The sequence below is a fragment of the Bufo bufo genome, chromosome 4 (assembly GCF_905171765.1).
Source record: "Bufo bufo chromosome 4, aBufBuf1.1, whole genome shotgun sequence".
NCBI lineage: Eukaryota > Metazoa > Chordata > Amphibia > Anura > Bufonidae > Bufo > Bufo bufo.
This window is the reverse complement of record NC_053392.1, coordinates 214452363-214473793: the sequence shown is the minus strand read 5'-3', so window position 1 is coordinate 214473793 and position 21431 is coordinate 214452363. Positions and strand designations below refer to the sequence as shown.

General features: G+C 46.9%; 1 protein-coding gene across 3 annotated transcripts in view; it reads right to left on the bottom strand.

Moving 5' to 3' along the window:
- Positions 1–21431, bottom strand: part of FXR1 (FMR1 autosomal homolog 1) — a 78266-nt gene that overhangs the window by 31212 nt on the left and 25623 nt on the right. For all 3 annotated transcript variants that reach the window (XM_040428275.1, XM_040428276.1, XM_040428277.1), the window contains exons 2-4: positions 17086–17138; positions 16905–16998; positions 2440–2511 (exon numbers count right to left, since the gene is read on the bottom strand). In XM_040428275.1, the coding sequence (XP_040284209.1) occupies positions 2440–2511; positions 16905–16958 (126 nt within the window). In that variant the 5' untranslated portion in view covers positions 16959–16998; positions 17086–17138. The remainder of the gene's footprint in view (positions 1–2439; positions 2512–16904; positions 16999–17085; positions 17139–21431) is intronic.

Below are 21431 nucleotides of genomic sequence, written 5' to 3'. Positions count from 1 at the left end.
TAGAAGAATACAGTGCTGTAGAGCCTCAGTGCAGGGCTGATCGAGGTCTGTGGAAGACCCGACAGCTCCTGCACTCACTAGGCCTCTGCGGTCACATGACCACCGGGCCAGGACAGGAAGTGCATGGGTATACAACGATCTAAAAGGCATGGACATCTGGGAACCGTCCCTGCCTTCTCTCTGGGGTGCCCTGCTGTCACTGAATGGACTTTCTAAAACGACCACCGATAGGACGTTTGTAGTCTATGGGTGGTCATGAAGTGGTTAAAGGCTATGTACACCTTTGGAGGGCAATTTTTTTTTTATGGTTGCATTTTACTTATTTTGGGCTAGAAATCGATTTTCTAATTAGTCTATTAAAAATATTGAGCCGTTCTGTCACAAAGAGTTAACTGTGTGAATGTACTTTTACTTTACTTTCACTTTGTGCCAATAACCCTTAACTCTAAAAGGTCATAAACACTTAAAGACATTCTTATCAGTAAGATAAGGATTGAGCTTTGATGAGTGTTTATTAGATCTGAGAGCAGAGATAAGGAGCCTGTCAGCTAGCTGTCGGACAACAGACAGAAAAGACATTCTGCTAATTTTTAATAAAGATCAATTGAAAAGGGATTTTTACCTCATGAGTACAATAAAAAAATAAAGTGTAAAAAGTCTTTAAGCAATGAAGTGACCCCGCCCCCCAACCAAAGAAACAATGAGCCTACACCGAGAACCTATTCCTTACAGATGGACATACAGGTACATCAACTGGATGGCACAGGAACTGTTCCTGCACTAGCCACATCAGATATAGGCTAATATGCAGCCAGGAACCTGCTTCAAAGCGAGAAATTGGATTCCGCTCTGATCACGGCTTTTTAACCCCTTACATGCTGCAGTTGTCCGCAGTGTCCCCTGCAATTAACTTTTTTTTTTTTTTTTTTGAATAAAAAATGTTCAGATGTTTAAGGCTACTTTCACACTTTCGTTGTTCTTTTCCGGCATAGAGTTCCGTCACAGGGGCTCTATACCGGAAAAGAACTGATCAGGCATATCCCCATGCATTCTGAATGGAGAGTAATCCATTCAGTTTGCATCAGGCAAAAGAGAAAACCGCAGCATGCTACGGTTTTCGCTCCGGCGAAAAAAACTGAAGACTTGCCTGAACGCCGGATCCGGCATTTTTTCCCATAGGAATGAATTAGCGCTGGATCCGGCCTTCAGAATACCGGAATGCCGGATCCGTCGTTCCGGCATGCGCAGATCGGTAAAAATGTGAAAAAATGTACAAGACGGATCCGTCGGTCCGCATGACAAGCGGAGAGACGGATCCGTCCTTGCAATGCATTTGTGAGACGGATCCGCACCCGGATCAGTCTCACAAATGCTTTCAGTCAGCGGCAGATCCGGCGGGCAGTTCCGAAGACACTGCCGGATCACACTGCCGCAAGTGTGAAAGTAGCCTCAGATTTCTAACACTTCTATCTTTAAACTGCTGCGATACTAAATCAAACTATAATGGGTAAGGTTGGGTTCACATCACTTTTTTGGACATTAGTTTAACGTATATAAAAAGTGCAAAAAAAAGTTAGATGCCTCAGACAGATGCCATAAGTCATCATTTAAAAGTGTATACGTTAACATATACTTTTTGCGTGGCTTCTGCCTCCCGTGACATGGGGGGGGGGGGGGGGGGGGGGGGAGAGAATAAAATGTAAAAATACATTGTCTATTTTTTTTATCAATGAAATTAGGGTGACTGATTCCACTGTATGGCATCTGTCTGAGGCATCCGTTAATGTGTATTTTTTGTATACGTTAGGCTACTTTTACAGTAGCTGTTTTTGCAGATCAGTCATGGATCTGCAAAAACGCTTCCGTTACAATACAACCGCAAGTATCTGTCATGAACGGATCCAGTTGTATTATGTCTTCTATAGCAATGACAGATCAGTCATAAAATACACTGAAAGTCAATAGGGGATGGATCAGTTTTCTATTGTGTCAGAGAAAACGGATCCGTCCCCATTGACTTACATTATGTGTCAGGACGGATCAGACGTCTCGCTCCGCATCCCAGGACGGACAGAAAAACGCTGCAGAGCGGAATAGTGACTAAACGGAGGGAAACTGATGCATTCAGAGGGGATCCTTTTCCATTCAGAATGCATTAGGGCAAAACTAATTCATTTTGGACCGCTTGTGAGAGCCCTGAACGGATCTCACAAACAGAAAGCCAGAACGCTAGTGTGAAAGTAGCCTTAAACATATGAAAAATGTTATGTGAACCAAGTCTAAACCACATCCGCCACCTTAACTCTTATTCTGGACAAAGTATTAAAAGATATTTGCTGGAGATAATACTGAAGAAGCTAAACGCAGATAGTGCAACTAAACCAATATTAATGTCCTTAGTTACCATAAATCTCAATCACAATGCAGATAGAAACATACCTCTCCTTTCATCATTCGGACTTTTGCAAGCCACCATCCACAAGGCTCTTGGTCATTAGCTCTGGAGTAAACCTATGAGTATCAAAAATGTACAGAAATATCTGACATCATTCTAAATCATGCAAGCTGGTTGAGTTATTAGAATAGAATTCATGGCATTTTTATAGTTTTTTTTACAAACCGTTTCGGTCGTGTTTTTTGTTAGTTATTGAAAACAAGTTTTATTTTCCTGCATTTAAAAAAAAAAAAAAAGTCTATAAAAAAAAATGCCACCACTAAAAGCACGTTTTGAAAAATGCCCTCATCCCCCAAAATTTTGTACATTGATTTTTCGATAATTTACTGTAGCCAAAGTAACATACGACCACAGCATTTTTGAAAAAGAAGCCATTACATAAACACTGCAAAACACGAGCTTCTAAATCCACCCCAAGGCCTCATGCACACAACATATCAGTTTTGCGGTCCGCAAACCATGGATCCACAAAATATGGATGTTGTCCTTGTGCAGTCTTTTTTGTGTGGACGCATTGACTTCAAATGGGTACGTCATATGCGTTTTGTGGAATGGATATATGGCTGCAGAAAGCACACGGATGACCCATGTGCTTTCTGAATCCATATGTCCTGGACCACAAAATGCAAACCAAAGACCCAATTAAGTAATTGGGTATGCAACACTGACTTGTCAGTATTTTGCAGACCACAAAACTGATATGTTTGTGTGCATGAGGCCTAAGGCTGAAAAAGTATTTTGTGTTTTTCAACCTTTTTGTGGTACAGACACTAGCTCCAGAAATTTACTTGAAATACCATCAGTTGAAGCAATTCTCATCTCTGTAGAGAGAAGAAAAGGAAAAAAAAAAAAAAAAAAAGTGATGACAGTGGGGAATTCCATGCTGAATCCACATCCAAAATTCCCTCCGAAATGGGCAGCATCAAAATCAACCAAATTAAAAAAAATAATATATACACAACAGGAAATCCTGAAGCAGATTCTAAATGCAAAAAAAATTGTGTTAACATACATACCCATAGGGCTCTTTAGTAAGCAGAAAAATTGGATTTTTTGTATTCACCGTAAGATCCTTTTCTCGTAGTAGGCATTGGGGGACACAGCACCATGGGCATATGTCCAACTACCACTAGGAGGCGACACTAGACATAAAAAAAAGTGTTGGCTCCTCCCCGTTGGGCTATACCCTCTCCACAGACACTAGGAAGCTCAGTTTGTACCAAAAGCAGTAGGAGAGAGAAGAAAGGCATGGAAAAAGGGGACCAGATGCAGGCCCTGGAAATCTCAGCAGGGACACCCTGGAGTGAGAGAAGCCATAGCAAGGCTCACAATGAAGTGAGCAGGACTCCCCCCACTGCAAGGCAGGTGATGAAGATAAGCGCCCTATTGAAAGGTTGAAACCCCAAAGGTGCCAAGGGAAACCGCCAACCCTTGGAAAGGGAGGGGGTTGCAAGTAAAGGCCAGGAAAAAAGATAAGACCTGCATCCCACAACCAGGAGACGAGGAACGAGCCTCTGAAAACAAAATATCGCTGAAAAGCGCAAGACCGGAGAAACTCCGGCCAAATTAAGTATCATGGAGATGCAGGCCCAGGAAATCTCAGCAGGGACACACTGGACTGAAAGGCATGGGAGGAGAAGGCGAGTACTCCCAACAATATAAGGAGGAAGATTCTACAAACAACGATTATCATACAGAATCTGCGTGGTCCATGAACAGGGGCAGGGACTCCAGAAAGGAGTACCCGGTATGGGCTCACAAGGAACCAGGAATTGAACCACTAGAGGACAACGAAAGGCCGAATAACCAAGAAAAAAATTAAAAGAACCGCTACATGGGAAGGGATTGGTCATGGACAACTAACCATTCTAAGAATAGTGGCTAGCAATCTATATACATTGTCCCGGAGAGGACAAGTACAGCGGCTTGGGTTGTACCACAAAATCGACAAACACCCATACGCATGAGGAATGGCGAAGTCGTTATAAAGAAACTGGGAGTGACTACACGAAATGTAGAAACCAGCTGCGACCGACACACAGAAGACTCCCAGGGGGAGTACCAGACAGGCGCAGACAATAGCAAGGTCCAAGGGAACTGCCCTCTGTCATATAGTACAACTAAGCAGAGAATATAAGGGAACACCCGGACCCAGAAGGAACTACGGAACCCTGTCCGATGCCACAGCAATCAGCAGAAAATTCACCTACCAGGCAGGTGTATGGCGCTCAGTGTTTCCGTCCCTGACCATTAGGAAGGACGTCCAACGAGGAAAAAACGGTGACCCCAGAAGGATTCCGTGTGGCGGAGGACATCCAGTGATGGCCGAAAACCGCTGCAGCGGCCGGAGCTCACCAAGCTCGTACCCAAACAAGGAAAAAGATCCAGTGAAGATGACTGTACTCCACCAGGAGTGGTCCGCTCTGTAACAGAAAACAACGCGGGTACTCCTTATGATATGGGGTAACGCGGAGTGCCGCAGACAGAAGTACTTTATAGGGATGGCAAGAGCAACCCTAGCACGAAAGCCAACAACCACCTGGCCATGGTGTAGGGAGCGTGGTTGTATGTGGACCACCCACCAGATCAGAACAGATCAGCCATATACTGGGTACACAGAAGTAGCAGTAGACCGACAAGGTGGAGGTGGGGGTTGGGCTGGCCCAGCCCTGCCAGATATGGTTACCGTGTACATGCTGAACCAGGATGGCCTATTGTAGACAGTGCCTTGAGAAAACACAAGAAGACCATAGAGCACGACAGTAGATGTCTGGAGTATAGAATAGAGTCCAGGGAAGGAAGCACCCCGTAATACAGAAACTGTATGGGCCACAGATTGCACCCTAGGGCCCAGCACGTGGGCTAAAAATACACGCCTAAAACCGAGCTAAAGTGGCAGCATGTTGCACACTAAGGAGAGTGGAAACAAAGCCACAGCATCCGGAAATGCAACCGCATTTGGAGGGAACAGGTCTACAACCTGGTAAAGTAGCAATACGGCTGTGTAGTGCAGAGATACAACCAGACAGGTGCAATGGGTACAGCATCTGGAGATGGTAGAGGTACTAGATTTAAAATTAGAGCAATGTGGCCGCATGGTGCCCCCTAGGACCAGAGAAGTCCAGCGGCTACCGCGTTAGCAATGCTACCTATATTCCGCTCGGGAGGGGGGAAATAGGGCACACGGTACCACAAAGAACGACAGGTGTACACCACAATTAAAGGGGTTGTCCGGGATTTGGGACATTGTTGTAAGGGTACAACAAGCACAAATAATACATACATTCCTGTCCTACCTTTGCCAGAGTTTTCTGATGCCCTGTATTTCTTTCAAAAATTCTCAGCCGGAAGTTCAGATTTTCAAACATTCAGTGACGTACCGACTCCTTACTGGTGTGCTAAGCCTCTTCCTTCCGCTTAGCAAGGAGCCCGGTGACGTCACCAGCACACAGGATCGTTCTGCAGCTAGCAAGGAGGCTTTCAGTAGGAGGTAAATGTCGGAGCTAAACCACGCCCCTCTGTGACATCACCGGGCACAGAGGGAGTTAGTCTGGGAAGGAGGAGGCAGTATTTGGAGGAGGGAACTCGCCGCACTAAGGAACGCCCCCCTCTGCCGATGATGTCACCGGCCATAGAGGAGTGTTATTAGGAGTAGAAGGAGGCTCTATTGGAGGCAGCAAACTATGCTATTTAGCATAGTGCACGCCTCCCATGGTCATTTGCAATGAATGGTATGTGCTACAGCTCCCTGCCACTATTGTCTTTTATGCCTTGCTAGCAGAGAGCAGATACATGGAAGCAGGGAGGGATTCAGTTTGTAGGCTTAGAAAAAGGTGGTTTTAGGGGAGGAATACTGATGAGGAGTATGAGTGGCAGGAGGCGGAATACTGATTAGGGGAGTGGAAAGGCTTGTAAGATCCAGCTGCACCCATAAGGCAGTGTGGCCGGAAATGACATAGCACAGGAGCTGCTATGTAAACAATACTGACAGCAGTATTAGGGACTCATAGGAGCAAAGAGGATGAAAAAAAAAAAATACACAGAGCATCAGAATGACTTTACTGCGTAATGTCAAGGTGATTATTAACGTTTTAAAAAATTACTTTGATCCCGGACAACCCCTTTAAGTAAGTGCAATGGCAACTGAAGGAGGCCCTCTATTTCACCAGAGGGAAACAGGGCCGCATAGTACTCCATAGAGCCAGACAGGTGTAACGGTTGCAGGAATCTACCTAAGAAGAGAGAGTAAGATGGCTGTTTGGTGCACACTATGATGAGGTAGGTGCAATGGCCACGGCAATTGGAGGAGGCCTCAATATCTCGTCCGGTAAGGGAGAGAAAATGCCACATGGTAAACCATGAAGCCAGACAGGAGTAACAGCTACAGCATCCGGAGATGGTGCAGGTACTCTACCTATAAAGGGATCAAGGTGGCAACTTGGTGCCCACTAGACCCAGAGAGGGGCAATTCTATGGCAATTGAAAGCGGTCTCTATATCTCGCCCGTAGGGAGAAATGTTGCCGCATGGAACACAATAGAGCCCGCCAGGGGTATTGGCTACAGCATCAGGAGATGGTGTAGGAACTCTACCTATGAAGGGAGCAAGGTGGCTGGAAACAGACAGGGGCAATTGCTACGGCAATTGAAGGCGGCCTGTATATCTCACCCGGCAGGGGGAAATAGTGCCACGTGGAACACAATAGAGCTAACCAGGGGTAATGGCTACAGCATCTGGAGTAAGTGTAGGAACTTATCGCCACGGCAATAAAAGCCGGCCTGTATTCTCTGATACAGGCTACTACAAAAGAACCTTTAGAGGCCGAGGAGGGTTACCAACCCTACAAGAGGCGTTTGCCTGAATTATCAGCTTGCCTGGAACATAGCCCCTGGTGAGGGGAACCAGGAAGGTCTGTCGTGTACAGCCTACGAGGGCGCACGTACCAGAGACACCACGTAGGTGTCCCAGTTGCTAAGCACGGAGACAGCTGGCTTACCAGTGCGGTAATTACCTGTGCAGGTAGGAGAGCGCCATCCGAAAGTCCACTAGAGGGACACCGAAACCTGGGTAGGGTAGGTTCCTCCGTGCACGTTTGTCTTGACCTCACAGAGGGCTTCTGTATGGTGGAAGACCGCCTGATGCTCTGTTCCGAGAGAATCGGTGCAGAGGTGTCCCCAGAGGCAACTGGCAGAGAAGGCTTCGTCACCAGCCTCCGGCTTGTCCTGGGGAGACCCAAGGATGCCGAGGAGGGGTGGAAGCTAGTTAAGACCACCAGAGGTTGGTCCGTGGGCTACTCCTTGCATGACCCTGTATCGACGTGAGCCTAGGGGGAGAGGAGACCGCAATTCGTAGGTAGCGCTCCAGCGACTCCGCCGGGGATTGGGCGAGTCAGGCCAGGTTCCCATGGTTCGACAAGGAGGGAGCCCATTCAGGGGGGACCTACACAAAAGGGTGGAAAAAGGGGGGGGGGGGGAAGACGACGACAAGCCGGCCACATGGAAACCTCCGTAAGACAACGGACGCACGTGAAATACGTGGCGATGAGGAGGCTGGGAGAGGAGGCCCTCATAGAGCAGCAGGGCTGACCTAACTGTCCCCGGAGCCACTGATCCTAAGAGGTGCAGCAGCAGCAGCAGCAATAGATCAGGTGGCAGGGCTGCAGGAGAATGCAGCAATTGAGAGGAAGGAGGGGGGGGGGGGGGGGGGGGAGCCTGCAGAGCAAATCAGCCAGAGGCTGCATACCCGACCCCAGGAGCTGTGTCAGCGCGCCCCATGCAGGAGAAGATGGAACCGGTGAAGAGAAAGAAGCCGGCAGCCGGAGGAAGAACCGCCCCTCTGACAGAGCAGGGCAGCTGGAGCTGGATTGGGCAAGGAGCAGAGGCCCCTCCCACGGAGGGAGGGAGAATGAAAGCCCGGGAAGCCAGGAGTGGGCGGAGAGAAGGCTCCGCCCCACGTGACGCTGGATTGGGCAAGGAGCAGAGGCCCCTCCCATGGAGGGAGGGCGAATGAGAGAGCCCGGGAAACCAGGAGTGGGCGGAGAGAAGGCTCCGCCCCACGTGACCTGCGGCCTAGTCGGCCGAAAAGCCGGGGCCTAGATTAGGAAGTGCAGCCGGAAAGGGACGCTTGTGATCGCGGAGGCGTCCTGAAGCCGGGAGGAACACAGGGCCGAGGGGAATTGAGGAAGCCCTCTCAGGAAAAACACCCGCTCCGCCCCACGTCCCATTAATGCTGCGACTTCCGTGGAAGTGCCGGACCCAGAAGAGACATGGGCCTCTCTGCAGGTATCTTGGCCCCAAAATAACCCCCTTCATGGGGATAGGGGAGATAAAGTGGGTGGACCACCCAGCAAAGTGCCCCAGACCCTAAGAGGCCATGGGAGGGAGTTGGGGAAGGAGAAGGGGACTACAGGGCCCCCACAATGGATCCGGATCTCTACTTACCTTCCGATGTCTTCAGGCGCAGCAATGACCACCCCCTCGGTGGACTCAACACGGGAGCCGTGGGTCTACCGGAATTCCACTGCGGAAGCAGTTACAAGTGGGGACTGGGTGGCTGCCAGGTACCTGAGTACGCGCCCGCAGGGGGGCAACTAAAGTGGAACACGATGGAGCCACCCCTGCCGCAGGCCGAAACCTGCAGAGAAAGAAAAAATGATTGAAGAAAAAATAAACAAAAAAGTAGCAGGATGACCTGCACAAAAAAGCAGGTCAGGTCTGCCTCCTATGGACACTAGAACAAAACTGAGCTTCCTAGTGTCTGTGGAGAGGGTATAGCCCAACGGGGAGGAGCCAACACTTTTTTTTATGTCTAGTGTCGCCTCCTAGTGGTAGTTGGACATATACCCATGGTGCTGTGTCCCCCAATGCCATGCACGAGAAATATCCGAAACGATGTGTGTGTAAGGCTACTGGGTTATTCTCTGGAGTCTACAGCTTCCAGCAGCAAATGAAAACTCATATACAAGGGTGGAGCGGATTTTATGCCCAAGACTATCTCATACATTCCAGAACTGTAAGGCCCCTTTCACACAGGAAAGTATTCCACGCAGGTGCAATGCGTAACGTGAACGCATTGCACCCTCACTGAATCCCATTCATTTCAAAATGGGGCTGTGTACATGAGCATTGTTTTTCACGCAGCGTTTCTGCATTGCGTGAAAATAGCAGCAGGTTCTATATTCTGCGTTTTTCACGTAACGCAGGCCCCATAGAAATGAATGGGGCTGCGTGAAAATCGCATAGCATCTGCAAGCAAGGATGCGGTGTGATTTTTCACGCATGGTTGCTAGGAGATGTTAGTTAATAGGGATGAGCAACCCTGGACCCCAATAAAGTCAATTCACTGAATTATTTTCCCTTCTAAAATGGTTATAAGCGAAAATAATAGCATTCTTAATACAGAATGCTTAGTAAAATGTCCATTGAGGGGTTAAAATTTAAAAAAATAAATTAATTCACCTCATCCACTTGATCGCGCAACCGGTATAGTCTTTCTTCTTCCTGCAGGACCTGCGCTGACGTCTGAGCGCGATGATGTCAGCACAGGTCTTGCAGGAAGAAAAGAGTATTACACTCACCGGTAATCCGGTTTCCTGGAAGTCTCCATGACACCAAGTCCTGAGATTGACTTCCTTCTGATTGGACAGGAAAAACACAGAGAGGTTAAAACCCCCACCCCCTCCTCACATCACCAGTGTATTTTAACGAAGAACCCCAGGATGAAAGGATAATAGCTAATAGCAGAAAAAAAGGGTGGGATACATGTGGTGTCATGGAGACTTCCAGGAAACCGGATTACCGGTGAGTGTAATACTCTTTTCCCCAGTCGTCTCCATGACACCAAGTCCTGAGACAATATCAAAGATACAATTAGGGGGGGGGGGACGACTGCCGACAGGACCTTACGTCCAAATCTTAGGTCGTCATTAGCAGCTACATCTAGTCTGTAGTGCTTAGTGAAAGTATGAACTCTTTTCCATGTTGCTGCCCTGCAAATCTGTTGTAAGGAGGCTGAGGCTTTTTCCGCCCAGGAGGCAGCCATGCCTCTCGTAGAATGTGCTTTTAGGGAAGCAGGGACGTCTTTTCCCTGAGCTTTATATGCTTCGGAGATTGCCATCTTAATCCATCTGGAGATGGAACTTTTTGCCGCTCTCTTCCCTTTGTTAGGACCTGAAAATTGGACAAACAGATTTTTGTCTTTTCTCCAAAGGCTGGTAGCTTCCAGGTACTTTAAGACCGCTCTCCGGACATCTAATGTGTGGTAAGTGATTTCTTGATCGTTTTTCGGATCGTCACAGAACGAGGGGAGAACAATGTCCTGAGACCTATGGAAGGTCGAGACTACCTTGGGGAGGAAAGTCGGATCTAATTTGAAAATTAATTTGTCCTCAAATATTGCAAGGAATGGTTCTTGGATGGACAAGGCCTGCAGCTCACAGACCCTTCTGGCTGAGGTTATTGCCACCAGAAAAATCGTTTTAATGGTAAGCCATCTGATGTGGATAGAGTCCAGAGGTTCGAATGGATCGGAGGTTAGACCCCCTAGTACCGTATTAAGGTTCCATGGTGGCACCATGTTTCTAATTGTAGGTCTGATCCTATCTGCTGCCTTAAGGAATCTGGATATCCAGGGATGTTCCGTTAGCTTGGTATTATATAGTGCTCCTAAAGCCGATACCTGGACCCTAAGGGTATTGGGGGATAGACCTAAATCTAGCCCTTCTTGAAGAAAATCCAGGATTAGTGAGATGTTGGCTCTAAACTGGTTGAAGGAGGTCCCAGACCAATCAGCAAATTTCTTCCATATTTTTTGGTACTTGTCGTTGGTACTCTGTTTCCTGCTAAGGAGTAAGGTGTTCACTACTTTTTTTGATAGACCAAAGTTTAGTAAGTTGGATTCTTCAGAATCCAGGCTGTTAACTTTAGTATTTTCAGGTCTGGGTGAGAAATGGGCCCCTGACTTAGAAGGTCCGGCCTCTGAGGTAGAAGGAGAGGAGCTTCCACGCTGAGGGCTTTCAAGAGGGAGAACCAACTTCTCTTGGGCCAGAAGGGGGTTATCAGGATTAGTGTACACTTTTCTTTTAGGAACTTCTGTAACACTCTGGGGATAAGCGGAAATGGGGGGAAGGCGTAGACTAAGTTTGTTGTCCAACTCTGGTTGAGGGCGTCTACTGCCCGAGGATGATCCCTGGGGTTGAGGGAGAAGAACTGGTTTAGCTGATGATTTCTCCTGGATGCAAACAGGTCTATCGTCGGCCTGCCCCATTTCTTTGTGATTAAATGGAAGGCTTCTGGAGCTAACATCCATTCCCCTGGGTCTAGTCTGTGCCGGCTTAGGTAATCGGCCTGAATGTTTAAAACTCCCTTCAAATGAACCGCTGAAAGAGATTGAATGTTGCCTTCTGCCCAGGAAAAGATTTTGTTTGCCAGGTTCTGTAGCAGGCGATGCCTTGTGCCTCCCTGGTGTTGGATAAAGGCCACGGCTGTAGCGTTGTCCGAGTAGACTAGGACGTGACGACCCTTTGCCAGCTGACTTGTGTGTTTCAGTGCTTCCCACACTGCCCTCAGCTCCTTGAAATTTGAGGATTGCTGGCTCACGTAATTCCCCCATGTTCCCTGGTAGGAGTTCCCCTGGACGACCGCTCCCCACCCGTGGAGGCTGGCATCTGTTGTGATGACTAGAGGGAGATCTTGTGCCCAGAAAATCCAGTTTTCTAGGTTCGAATTGCTGAGCCACCAAGTTAGTGATTTTTTGGTCTCTGCATCTAAGAATATTTTCCTCTCTAGGGTTAATTGCGATCTGTTCCATTTGTCTAAGATGAATTTCTGGAGTGGTCTTAGATGGAACTGTGCCCAGGCAACTGCTGGAATGCAAGCGGACAGACTCCCTAGTACCTTCATGGCCTGTCTTATTGAACAGAATTTCTCCTTCTTGAACTTCCTCAAAGCTGTCTGAAGTTTTACTATCTTTTGAGGTGGTAGAAAGGATCTTTGGGAGACTGTGTCTAGAGTAATGCCCAGAAAAACTTTCCGTTTGGATGGGATTAAATCCGATTTTTTCCAATTGATGAGCCAACCTAGGCTCTGTAGATGATCCAGGACTAACCCGAGATGGATTCCCATGGTCTCTATGTTGTCCGCCACTACCAGTAGGTCGTCCAGATAGGGGATCACACAAATTGCCTTTTCTCTCAAGGTTGTTAAGGCTTCCGCCATTATTTTGGTAAAAACCCTTGGGGCAGAAGAGATCCCGAAGGGGAGACACCTGAACTGGAAATGCTGAATGTTTCCCTCCAATTCTATTGCGAACCTTAGGAATTCCCTTGATGACCTGTGAATTGGGACGTGATAATAGGAGTCGCTTAAATCTATTGTGGCCATCACTGCATCCTTTTTTAAGAGTTTCACTGCTGACTTCAGGGTCTCCATTTTGAATTTTTGATATCTTACGTATTTGTTTAGATGTTTCAGATTTATAATTACCCTGGATTTCCCGTTTGGTTTCTTTATAATGAAGAGGCGGGAATAGAATCCCAGTCCTGTCTGATTTTTCGGGACGGGCTCTATGGCGTCCAAGGTTAATAGGTTTTTTATGTCGTTTTTTTAAGGTCGCAGTTTGAGATGGGGGAAGGGTAGTGATCACATATTTCTGTGGAGGGGAAGAGAGAAGATCTATCAGATAACCCTCTTGTATAATACTTAAGATCCACCGGCTGTTTGTTACATGCTCCCAAGATCTTAGAAAGGAGCTGAGTCTTCCCCCCACTGGTATGGCGTCATTGTTTGTTGTTGGATGAGGAGGCTTCGGCCCGATTTGGGTTGAAGAGGAAGCTTCTCCCCCTGCCTCCCTTCGCATAGCTCCACCTCCCAGTCTTCCCTTTATCTTTTTTATTTTCAGGTTGAAAAAAATCGGTCACGAAAGGGCTGCCTTTTTTGTTTATATCTTTCCTCTGGAAACCCTTTTTTTTATTTGTCGCGTTGTCTAGGATTTTATCTAGATCTTCTCCGAAAACGTACTGACCATGGAAGGGGAGTGCGATTAATTTATTTTTAGATGTGATATCTCCTGACCACGCTTTAAGCCATAGTGCCCTTCTCGCTGTATTTGAGAGAACAGCTGTACGGGCGGACAGTTTAACTGATTCAGCAGCTGCGTCTGCTAGAAAGGAGGTTGCCATCTTTAATAGAGGCAAGCTCTCTAGAATTTGATCCCGTGGTGTCTTATTGACCAGATGTATCTCTAGCTGGTCTAGCCAAAGGTTCAGTGTTCTGGCCACACATGTGGAGGCAACGCCCGGTTTGAGAAGGGCCGCCGTAGTCTCCCAGGTCTTTCGCAAGAGACTCTCCGCTTTCCTGTCTAGAGGATCTTTCAATTGTGCTGAGTCTTCAAACGGTAGGGCCGTATGTTTTGCTACCTTGGCCACTGGCGCGTCTACTTTGGGAATGGTCTCCCAATCCGTACAGTCCTCTTGGCTAAAGGGGTAGCGCCTCTTAATTCCTCTTGGGATAAAGGATCCTTTATCCGGTTTTTCCCATTCAGACCTAATTAATTTTTGGACACTATCAGGGACTGGAAAAAACGGCCTTCTTCCTTTCACCTAGACCCCCAAAAATTTCTTGCTGGGTAGACCTAGGGGTTTTAGGCATTTCCATCTGAATGGTGGCCCTGATGGCCCTGATAAGTTCATCAATATCTTCAGGATTGAACAGGAAGCGCTTATATTCGCCCTCTTCATCTGAAGATGCCGGGTGTTTTTGGACAGATTCTGAGACCGCCAGCCCCTCAGAGTCGGAATCCAGGATAAGTGATTTAACACTACGGGCGTCCTGAGTGGGGGGAACTTTGGGGGGAGTAGGTTCTCTGGTAGTTAAGGCTAGCTGAACCTCTTTTACCACTTTCCTAATGTCTTCAATTAGACTAGAAGACTCAGACTTGATGACACTGGCAGTACATTCTTTACACAGGGGTTTGGATCCAGTGTTAGACAATCTTTTGCAGCAAATACCACATTTTCTAGTTTTTTTGGCTGCAGAAGCCGAATCCTTTTCTCCCTGAAATGGTAAGGGAGGAAAGGATGAGCAGACTGAACCCACCATACAAAGCATGTACCTGAGAACAGGTTACTCACTGTCCCAGGGTTTGATGCAGGCTCGGTTCCAGAGCCCGGCGTGAGGGGGGTGCTCATCTTGACTCCCGACCGCTTCAGAGATGCTTCACCAAAATATGTGAGCCGCGCTATGCAGGGCGCCGTTACACAGGTCCTGAGCGTTTTTATAGTGTCTCCATGTGCTTCTCATGCTGCAGGACCTGTGGCGCATGTTGATGACGTCAGCGCGCTTAGCTCCGCCCCCGGCGTCTGACGTCATCCGCCTGCCGGCCGGAAGGGACACATCACAGTGCCGATCCGCCGTGTTCCTCCTTCCCTCTGCATCAAGCCCTCCGGGACCGCCGCAGAGGGAATCTTCGCAGGGGCACTACCTATGTGCCCGAGCCCAGGCCTAACCAAACGGAGGAGGGAGAGCTGCACTGCAGATCCGACCTCGGCCCAGATGAAAAAAATAACTCCAGGTGAGCCCAAACGAGCTCCGTGCACCTCTCCTGCTTCCTATCCTGATGGGACAGGAAAAACACTGGTGATGTGAGGAGGGGGTGGGGGTTTTAACCTCTGTGTTTTTCCTGTCCAATCAGAAGGAAGTCAATCTCAGGACTTGGTGTCATGGAGACGACTGGGGAAAGACGACTATACCGGCTGCGCAATCAAGTGGATGAGGAGAATTTTATTTATTTTTTTAACCCTCAATGGACATTTTAGTAAGCATTCTGTATTAAGAATGCTATTATTTTCCCTTATAACCATTTTAGAAGGGAAAATAATAAAAATCAACAGAACACCTAACCCAAACCCGAACTTCAGTGAAGTCAGGGTTCGGGTCTGGGTACCACATTCATTTTTTAATCATGTGCGCATTGTACTCGCGTGGAAAAAAAACTGAATAATGGAACGCAAATCGCAAACAAAACTGACTGAAATTGCGTGCCTACTCGCGCGGGTTTGCCTCAATGCAACACATCCAGACAAAATCCGTGACACCCGTGTGAAAGAGGCCTAAGGGTTACATAGCATCATAAATCAAAATAATGCTATGACGGGAGCTGTCTCATACTCTTTCTGCGAGTTTGCAGTGTGGAACTCGCTCGTCTGAAAGGGGCCTAAATTGTGACGAAATCAGCTGACATTCAGTTGGCATTTCATCTATATTAACAGGGAATCAGCTAGCAAATAGGTGGCTACTATCTGTGTACCAGTCTGAAAAATCCACTGTGGATTTGAAAATGTGAACGTCGTATTAACCCCTATGCATACCAAGATGTAACCATGTGATCGGTGTCATTGTAGTGCATGGAACAGATTGTAATACTTCATATATTATAGGCTGAGCCCTCCTATTGCTACATCTGAAAATATGTGAAGTAGTACAATTTCCCATAGGGAATTTTTATCCTATAGGGTAGTAAAACAAACAATTTGGTATTGTTGTAATTGTACTGATTCCCACAGAACGTTACTGTACAGAGAAAGCATTTCATAACAAAATGAATCGTGGATTTGTTGATGTTTTACAGTTTGGCAGTGTATTACCTGTGACAGTACATAGTGCTATATAAAAATAAAAAAAAATACCTGCAAAAAAAAAAAACAAGACCTCAGCTATTTTAACTGGGAAAAAAAATAAAAAAAAATAAACATGGCGCTTTGAGGTGTGGAGAAAATAAATAAAATTAAATCAGAGCCAAAATTTGCTGTGTCCTGAAAGAGTTAAAGGGGTTGTCTCCCTTCAGCAAATAGCATTTATTATATAGAGAAAGTTAATACAAGGCAATGTATTATCATCCATATTGCCTCCTTTGCTGGCTGGATTCATTTTTCATCACATTATACAGTGCTCGTTTCTTTGGTTTACGACCACCATGTAATCCAACAGTGGTGGCAGTGCTTGCACACTATAGGAAAAAGCGCTAGTCTCTGGTGGATGGGACTGCGGGAGTGCGCAGAGGCTGAGGCTTTTTCCTATAGTGTGCAAGCATGATCACCACTGCTGGATTACATGGTGGTTGTAACCATAGAAACAAGCTCTGTATAATGTGTTCGAAAAATTAATCCAGCAATATGGTCACAGTACATTAGTGTCTTGTATTAAATTTCTCTACATAATTGCTATATGCTGAAGTGAGACAATACCTTTAAAAGGGGTTTTTAAGACTCACTGATGGACTTTCCATTCACATGCATTTTAAGGCACTTCGGAACAAAATCGCCACGGCAGAACGAAGTCTTACATGTATATTTTTAGCATGTAATCTATTGTAAACTGCACTTGTAACATGAAAAGTTACAGGAAAAGACAAATCAGCGAGATCTGAACTTCATCTACTTAGTGTTATTTACTTACTTCAACCTCATCCCCTTCGGTTATTTCCTTCTTGATGTCAGGTAGGGGTGGCATCCGAACTTCATGGAATGGAACCTGACGTTCCGGCTGCCAGCTAGAGATTAGAAAGCAATGGCTCATTACAATAAAGCAAGCAGACACACGAGTCGGCCGCGTGTGAATTAGAAAAGGGCATAGTTACTTGTTTTCAAAAACAACTGTGAGCGAATCTTCATGGACATCTTTGATGAACCCCTGAAAGCAGAAAAAAATATATATGGATTTAAAATACATAGAAGATAAAAAATCAACTTCCTTACTCACTGAATCTGTACAAAATTGGTTACCCCATAATTAAAATATAGTACATAGAAAAAGATGGTTAAGGGCCTATTCAGACTGCCGGCGTGCTTTGCACGGATACCGGCCGTGTGTTTTCAGCAATTTTTGGACTGCACATTGCCGCAACCATATATGAACAAGAATGTGCCACGATTGTGAACAAGAATAGTACTTGTTCTACCTTTTAGAACCACGGATGCAAACTCATTCATACGGCCGTCTGAATGAGCCCTTACAAAGATAGAACCAGCCCTTGTACATCAATGGATCTAGACATCGTATATTCAGTCTAAACAGCGATCTACTGCCCAGAAACAAAGCAGCTGTATAAGGACGAGCTATAGCAATAGTGATCCCTCATCCTCATACTGTGGAGGAGATCACTGCATGTAAACGCAACGCTTCACCTCCACTTAATGCGCAGCCAACTATCAGGAAGGCTAGCTTCCCGACAATCTCCTGCTCATCGGCCCATCTAAATTCACCTTACATCTAGTTTAAGACGAGTGTGAGAGCATTATTTCCCAGCCTGGATGCTACTCTTGTGACAGGGACTCACAGCATTCTAATGATTTATAATGCTGTGTGTCCCTGCCCGACCTCCACTGTATTGAACTGCGCTGAAGGCTTTACATGAGTCCAATTCAGTACAGCAGACATCTGGCAGGAACACACAGCATTGTAAATTATAATGTTGTGGAGTCCCCGTCACATGGGGCTGTGTTCAGGCCGGGAAATACGGCTCACACACAAAGCTTTTTTCCAGGAATGAACACGCTTGTCTGAAACTAACACCTTAGGGTACAACTACACAGTGCGGTCATGTCGCCATTGCAGTAGCTCTAATTGAAGGGGTTGTGTTACTTCAGCAAATTGCATTTATTATGTAAAGAAAGTTAAAGGGCTTCTGTCACCCCAACAAAGTAAATATTTTTTTTTTGGCTACTTAAATTCCTTATACTGCGATATATCAATATATAATGCTCTTACTGATTTTCGTTCTGTAGTATCTTAAAAAAACGGACTTTTATAATATGTAAATTACCTCTCTATCAGCAAGTAGGGCGGCTACTTGCTGGTAGCAGCTGCATCCTCCTTTCATAATGATGCCCCCTCCTCATGTTGATTGACAGGGCCAGCGAACGCGCTCGTCTTCTGAGTGGCCCTGTCTGCGTTTTAAATCTCGCGCCTTCGCCATACCGGTCTTCAGTCGGCACAGGTGCACTGATAGGAGGACGCTCGCTCTGACTGCTCCTTCCTCAGTGCGCCTGCGCCGGGTGTAGATGTGACGTCATCAGCGCAGGAGCATTGAGGATGGACCGGCCGAGCGAGCGTCCGCCTCTGTGCGCCTGCGCCGACTGAAGACCGGTACGGCGAAGGAGCGAAATTTTGAACGCAGACAGGGCCAGTCAGAGGACGAGCACGTTCGCTGGCCCTGTCAATCAACATGAGGAGGGGGCGTCATTATGAAAGGAGGATGCGGCTGCTACCAGCAAGTAGCCGCCCTACTTGCTGGTAGACAGGTAATTTGCATATGATAAAAGTCTGTTTTTTTAAGAAACTACAGAACGAAAATCAGTAAGAGCATTACATATTGATATATCGCAGTATAAGGAATTTAAGTAGCCCAAAAAAATAATAATGACTTTAGTGGGGTCACCAGAATTAACCCTCAAACTGGCTGACAGTGATGTGCTAATGTCAGCAGAACCAAACTCTACTAGTGTTCATGGATGTCCCCCTTAGTGCACAATTCTTACTTTTGTAATATACAAATTAGCCTCTAGGAGTGAGGGAAGGGGGCGGTGTGGAGTTGCTCCTAGAAGCTCTGTTCTCCCTCTGTGTGCTGGGTAAACCTTGCGCCTGTACCGTGCACCCAGCACACAGGGTCGGCAGAAAACTATGAACGATTAAGGCCTCTTTCACACTTGCGTTGTTGGGATCCGGCATGCACTTCCGTTGCCGGAGGTGCCTGCCGGATCCGTAACAACGCAAGTGTACTGAAAGCATTTGAAGACGGAACCGTCTTCCAAATGCGTTCAGTGTTACTATGGCAGCCAGGACGCTATTAAAGTCCTGGTTGCCATAGTAGGAGCGGGGAGCGGGGGAGCGGCATACTTACCGTCCGTGCGGCTCCCGGGGCGCTCCAGAATGACGTCAGAGCGCCCCATGCGCATGGATGACGTGTCCATGTGATCACATGATCCATGCGCTTGGGGCGCCCTGACGTCACTCTGGAGCGCCCGGGAGCCGCACGGACGGTAAGTATGCTGCTCCCCCACTCCCCGCTACACTTACCATGGCTGTCAAGACTTTAGCGTCCCGGCAGCCATGGTAACCACTCTGAAAAAGCTAAATGTCGGCTCCGGCAATGCGCCGAAACGACGTTTAACTTAAAGCCGGATCCGGATCAATGCCTTTCAATGGGCATTGATCCCGGATCCGGCCTTGCGGCAAGTCTTCAGGATTTTTGGCCGGAGCAAAAAGCGCAGCATGCTGCGGTATTTTCTCCGGCCAAAAAACGTTCCGTACCGGAACTGAAGACATCCTGATGCATCCTGAACGGATTTCACTCCATTCAGAATGCATTAGGATAATCCTGATCAGTATTCTTCCGGGATAGAGTCCCGACGACGGAACTCTATGCCGGAAGACAATAACGCAGGTGTGAAAGAGCCCTAAGAAAGACTGTTAATTCTGGCGACAGAAACCCTTTAAGGCTACTTTCACACTGGCGTTTCTGGGTCCGCCTGTAAGATCCGTTTCAGGGCTCTCACAAGCAGTCCAAAACGGATCAGTTCAGCCCCAATGCATTCTGAATGGATAAGGATCCGTTCAGAATGCATAAGTTTGGCTCCGTTCAGTCTCCATTCCGCTCTGGAGGCGGACACCAAAACACTGCTTGCAGCGTTTTGATGTCCATCTGACGAAACTGAGCCAAACGGATCCGTCCTGACTTACAATGTAAGTCAATGGGGACGGATCCGTTTTTACTGACAATATGGTGCAATTGAAAACGGATCCGCCTCCCATTGACTTTCAGTGTAAGTCAAAACAGATCCGTTTGCATTATCATGAACAAAAAAAAAAGTAGTTTTTTTTGTTCATGGTAATGCAAACGGATCCGTTCTGAACGGATACAAGCGTTTGCATTATAGGTGCGGATCCGTCTGTGCAGATACCAGACGGATCCGCACCTAAACGCAGGTGTGAAAGTACCCTAATACAAGACACTTAATATCCATATTGTCTCCTTTACTGGCTGGATTCATTTTTCCAACACATTATACACTGCTAGTTTTCATGGTTACAACCATCCTGCAATCCAGCAGTAGTGGCCGTGCTTGCACACTATAGGCAAAAGCACCAGTCTATGTGCGCTCCCACATTCCCAGCCGGGACGCGCCAGCACTTTTTCCTATAGCTGATGGACTGCAGAGTGGTCGTAACTATAGAAACAAGCAATGTATAATGCAAAGGAGAAAAATGAAATAAAAAAATCTAGCTAATTAGGACCAAGCTGTTTAGTCTGCCTGTATAGGTAATGGCCACTCTGTACCTGCAATACCGCCACTAACACAGACCAACTAAACAGTGTCGTCTTAAAGGGCTTCTGTCAGCCCACTAAACTGTTTTTTTTTTTTTTTGTTGTTTAATAATAATAATCCCTACACTGCGATCTCTGCATACATAAGTATCGCAGGGGCACTGAGAGGCAGCCACTCACTCGGCCGCTCGCTCCTCAATGTGCCTGCGCCGGGTGTAGATGTGACGTCATCGGCGCAGGCGCATTGAGGATGGAACGGCCGAGTGAGTGGCCGCCTCTCAGTGCGCCTGCGCAGATTGAAGATAGGTACGGCCGTGGCGCAGGCGCCAGATATTGAATGAAGACAGGCAGGGCCAGCAGAGAACGATTCCGTTCCCTGGCCCTGTCAATCACAATGCGGAGGGGGCGTCATTAGGATCAGAGGATGCGGCTGCTACCAGCAAGTAGCCGCCCTACTTGCTGGTAGCAAGGTAATTTACATATTATAAAAATAACGTTTTGTCAAATTCTACTGAACGAAAATTATTATTTTACTTATGTATGATGAGATCGCAGTGTAGGGATTATTATTAAACAAAAAAAAAAAAAAAAAAACGGTTTAGTGGGCTGACAGAAGCCCTTTAAGTTTAAAGAGGTTTTCTGAGATTCTGATATTGATC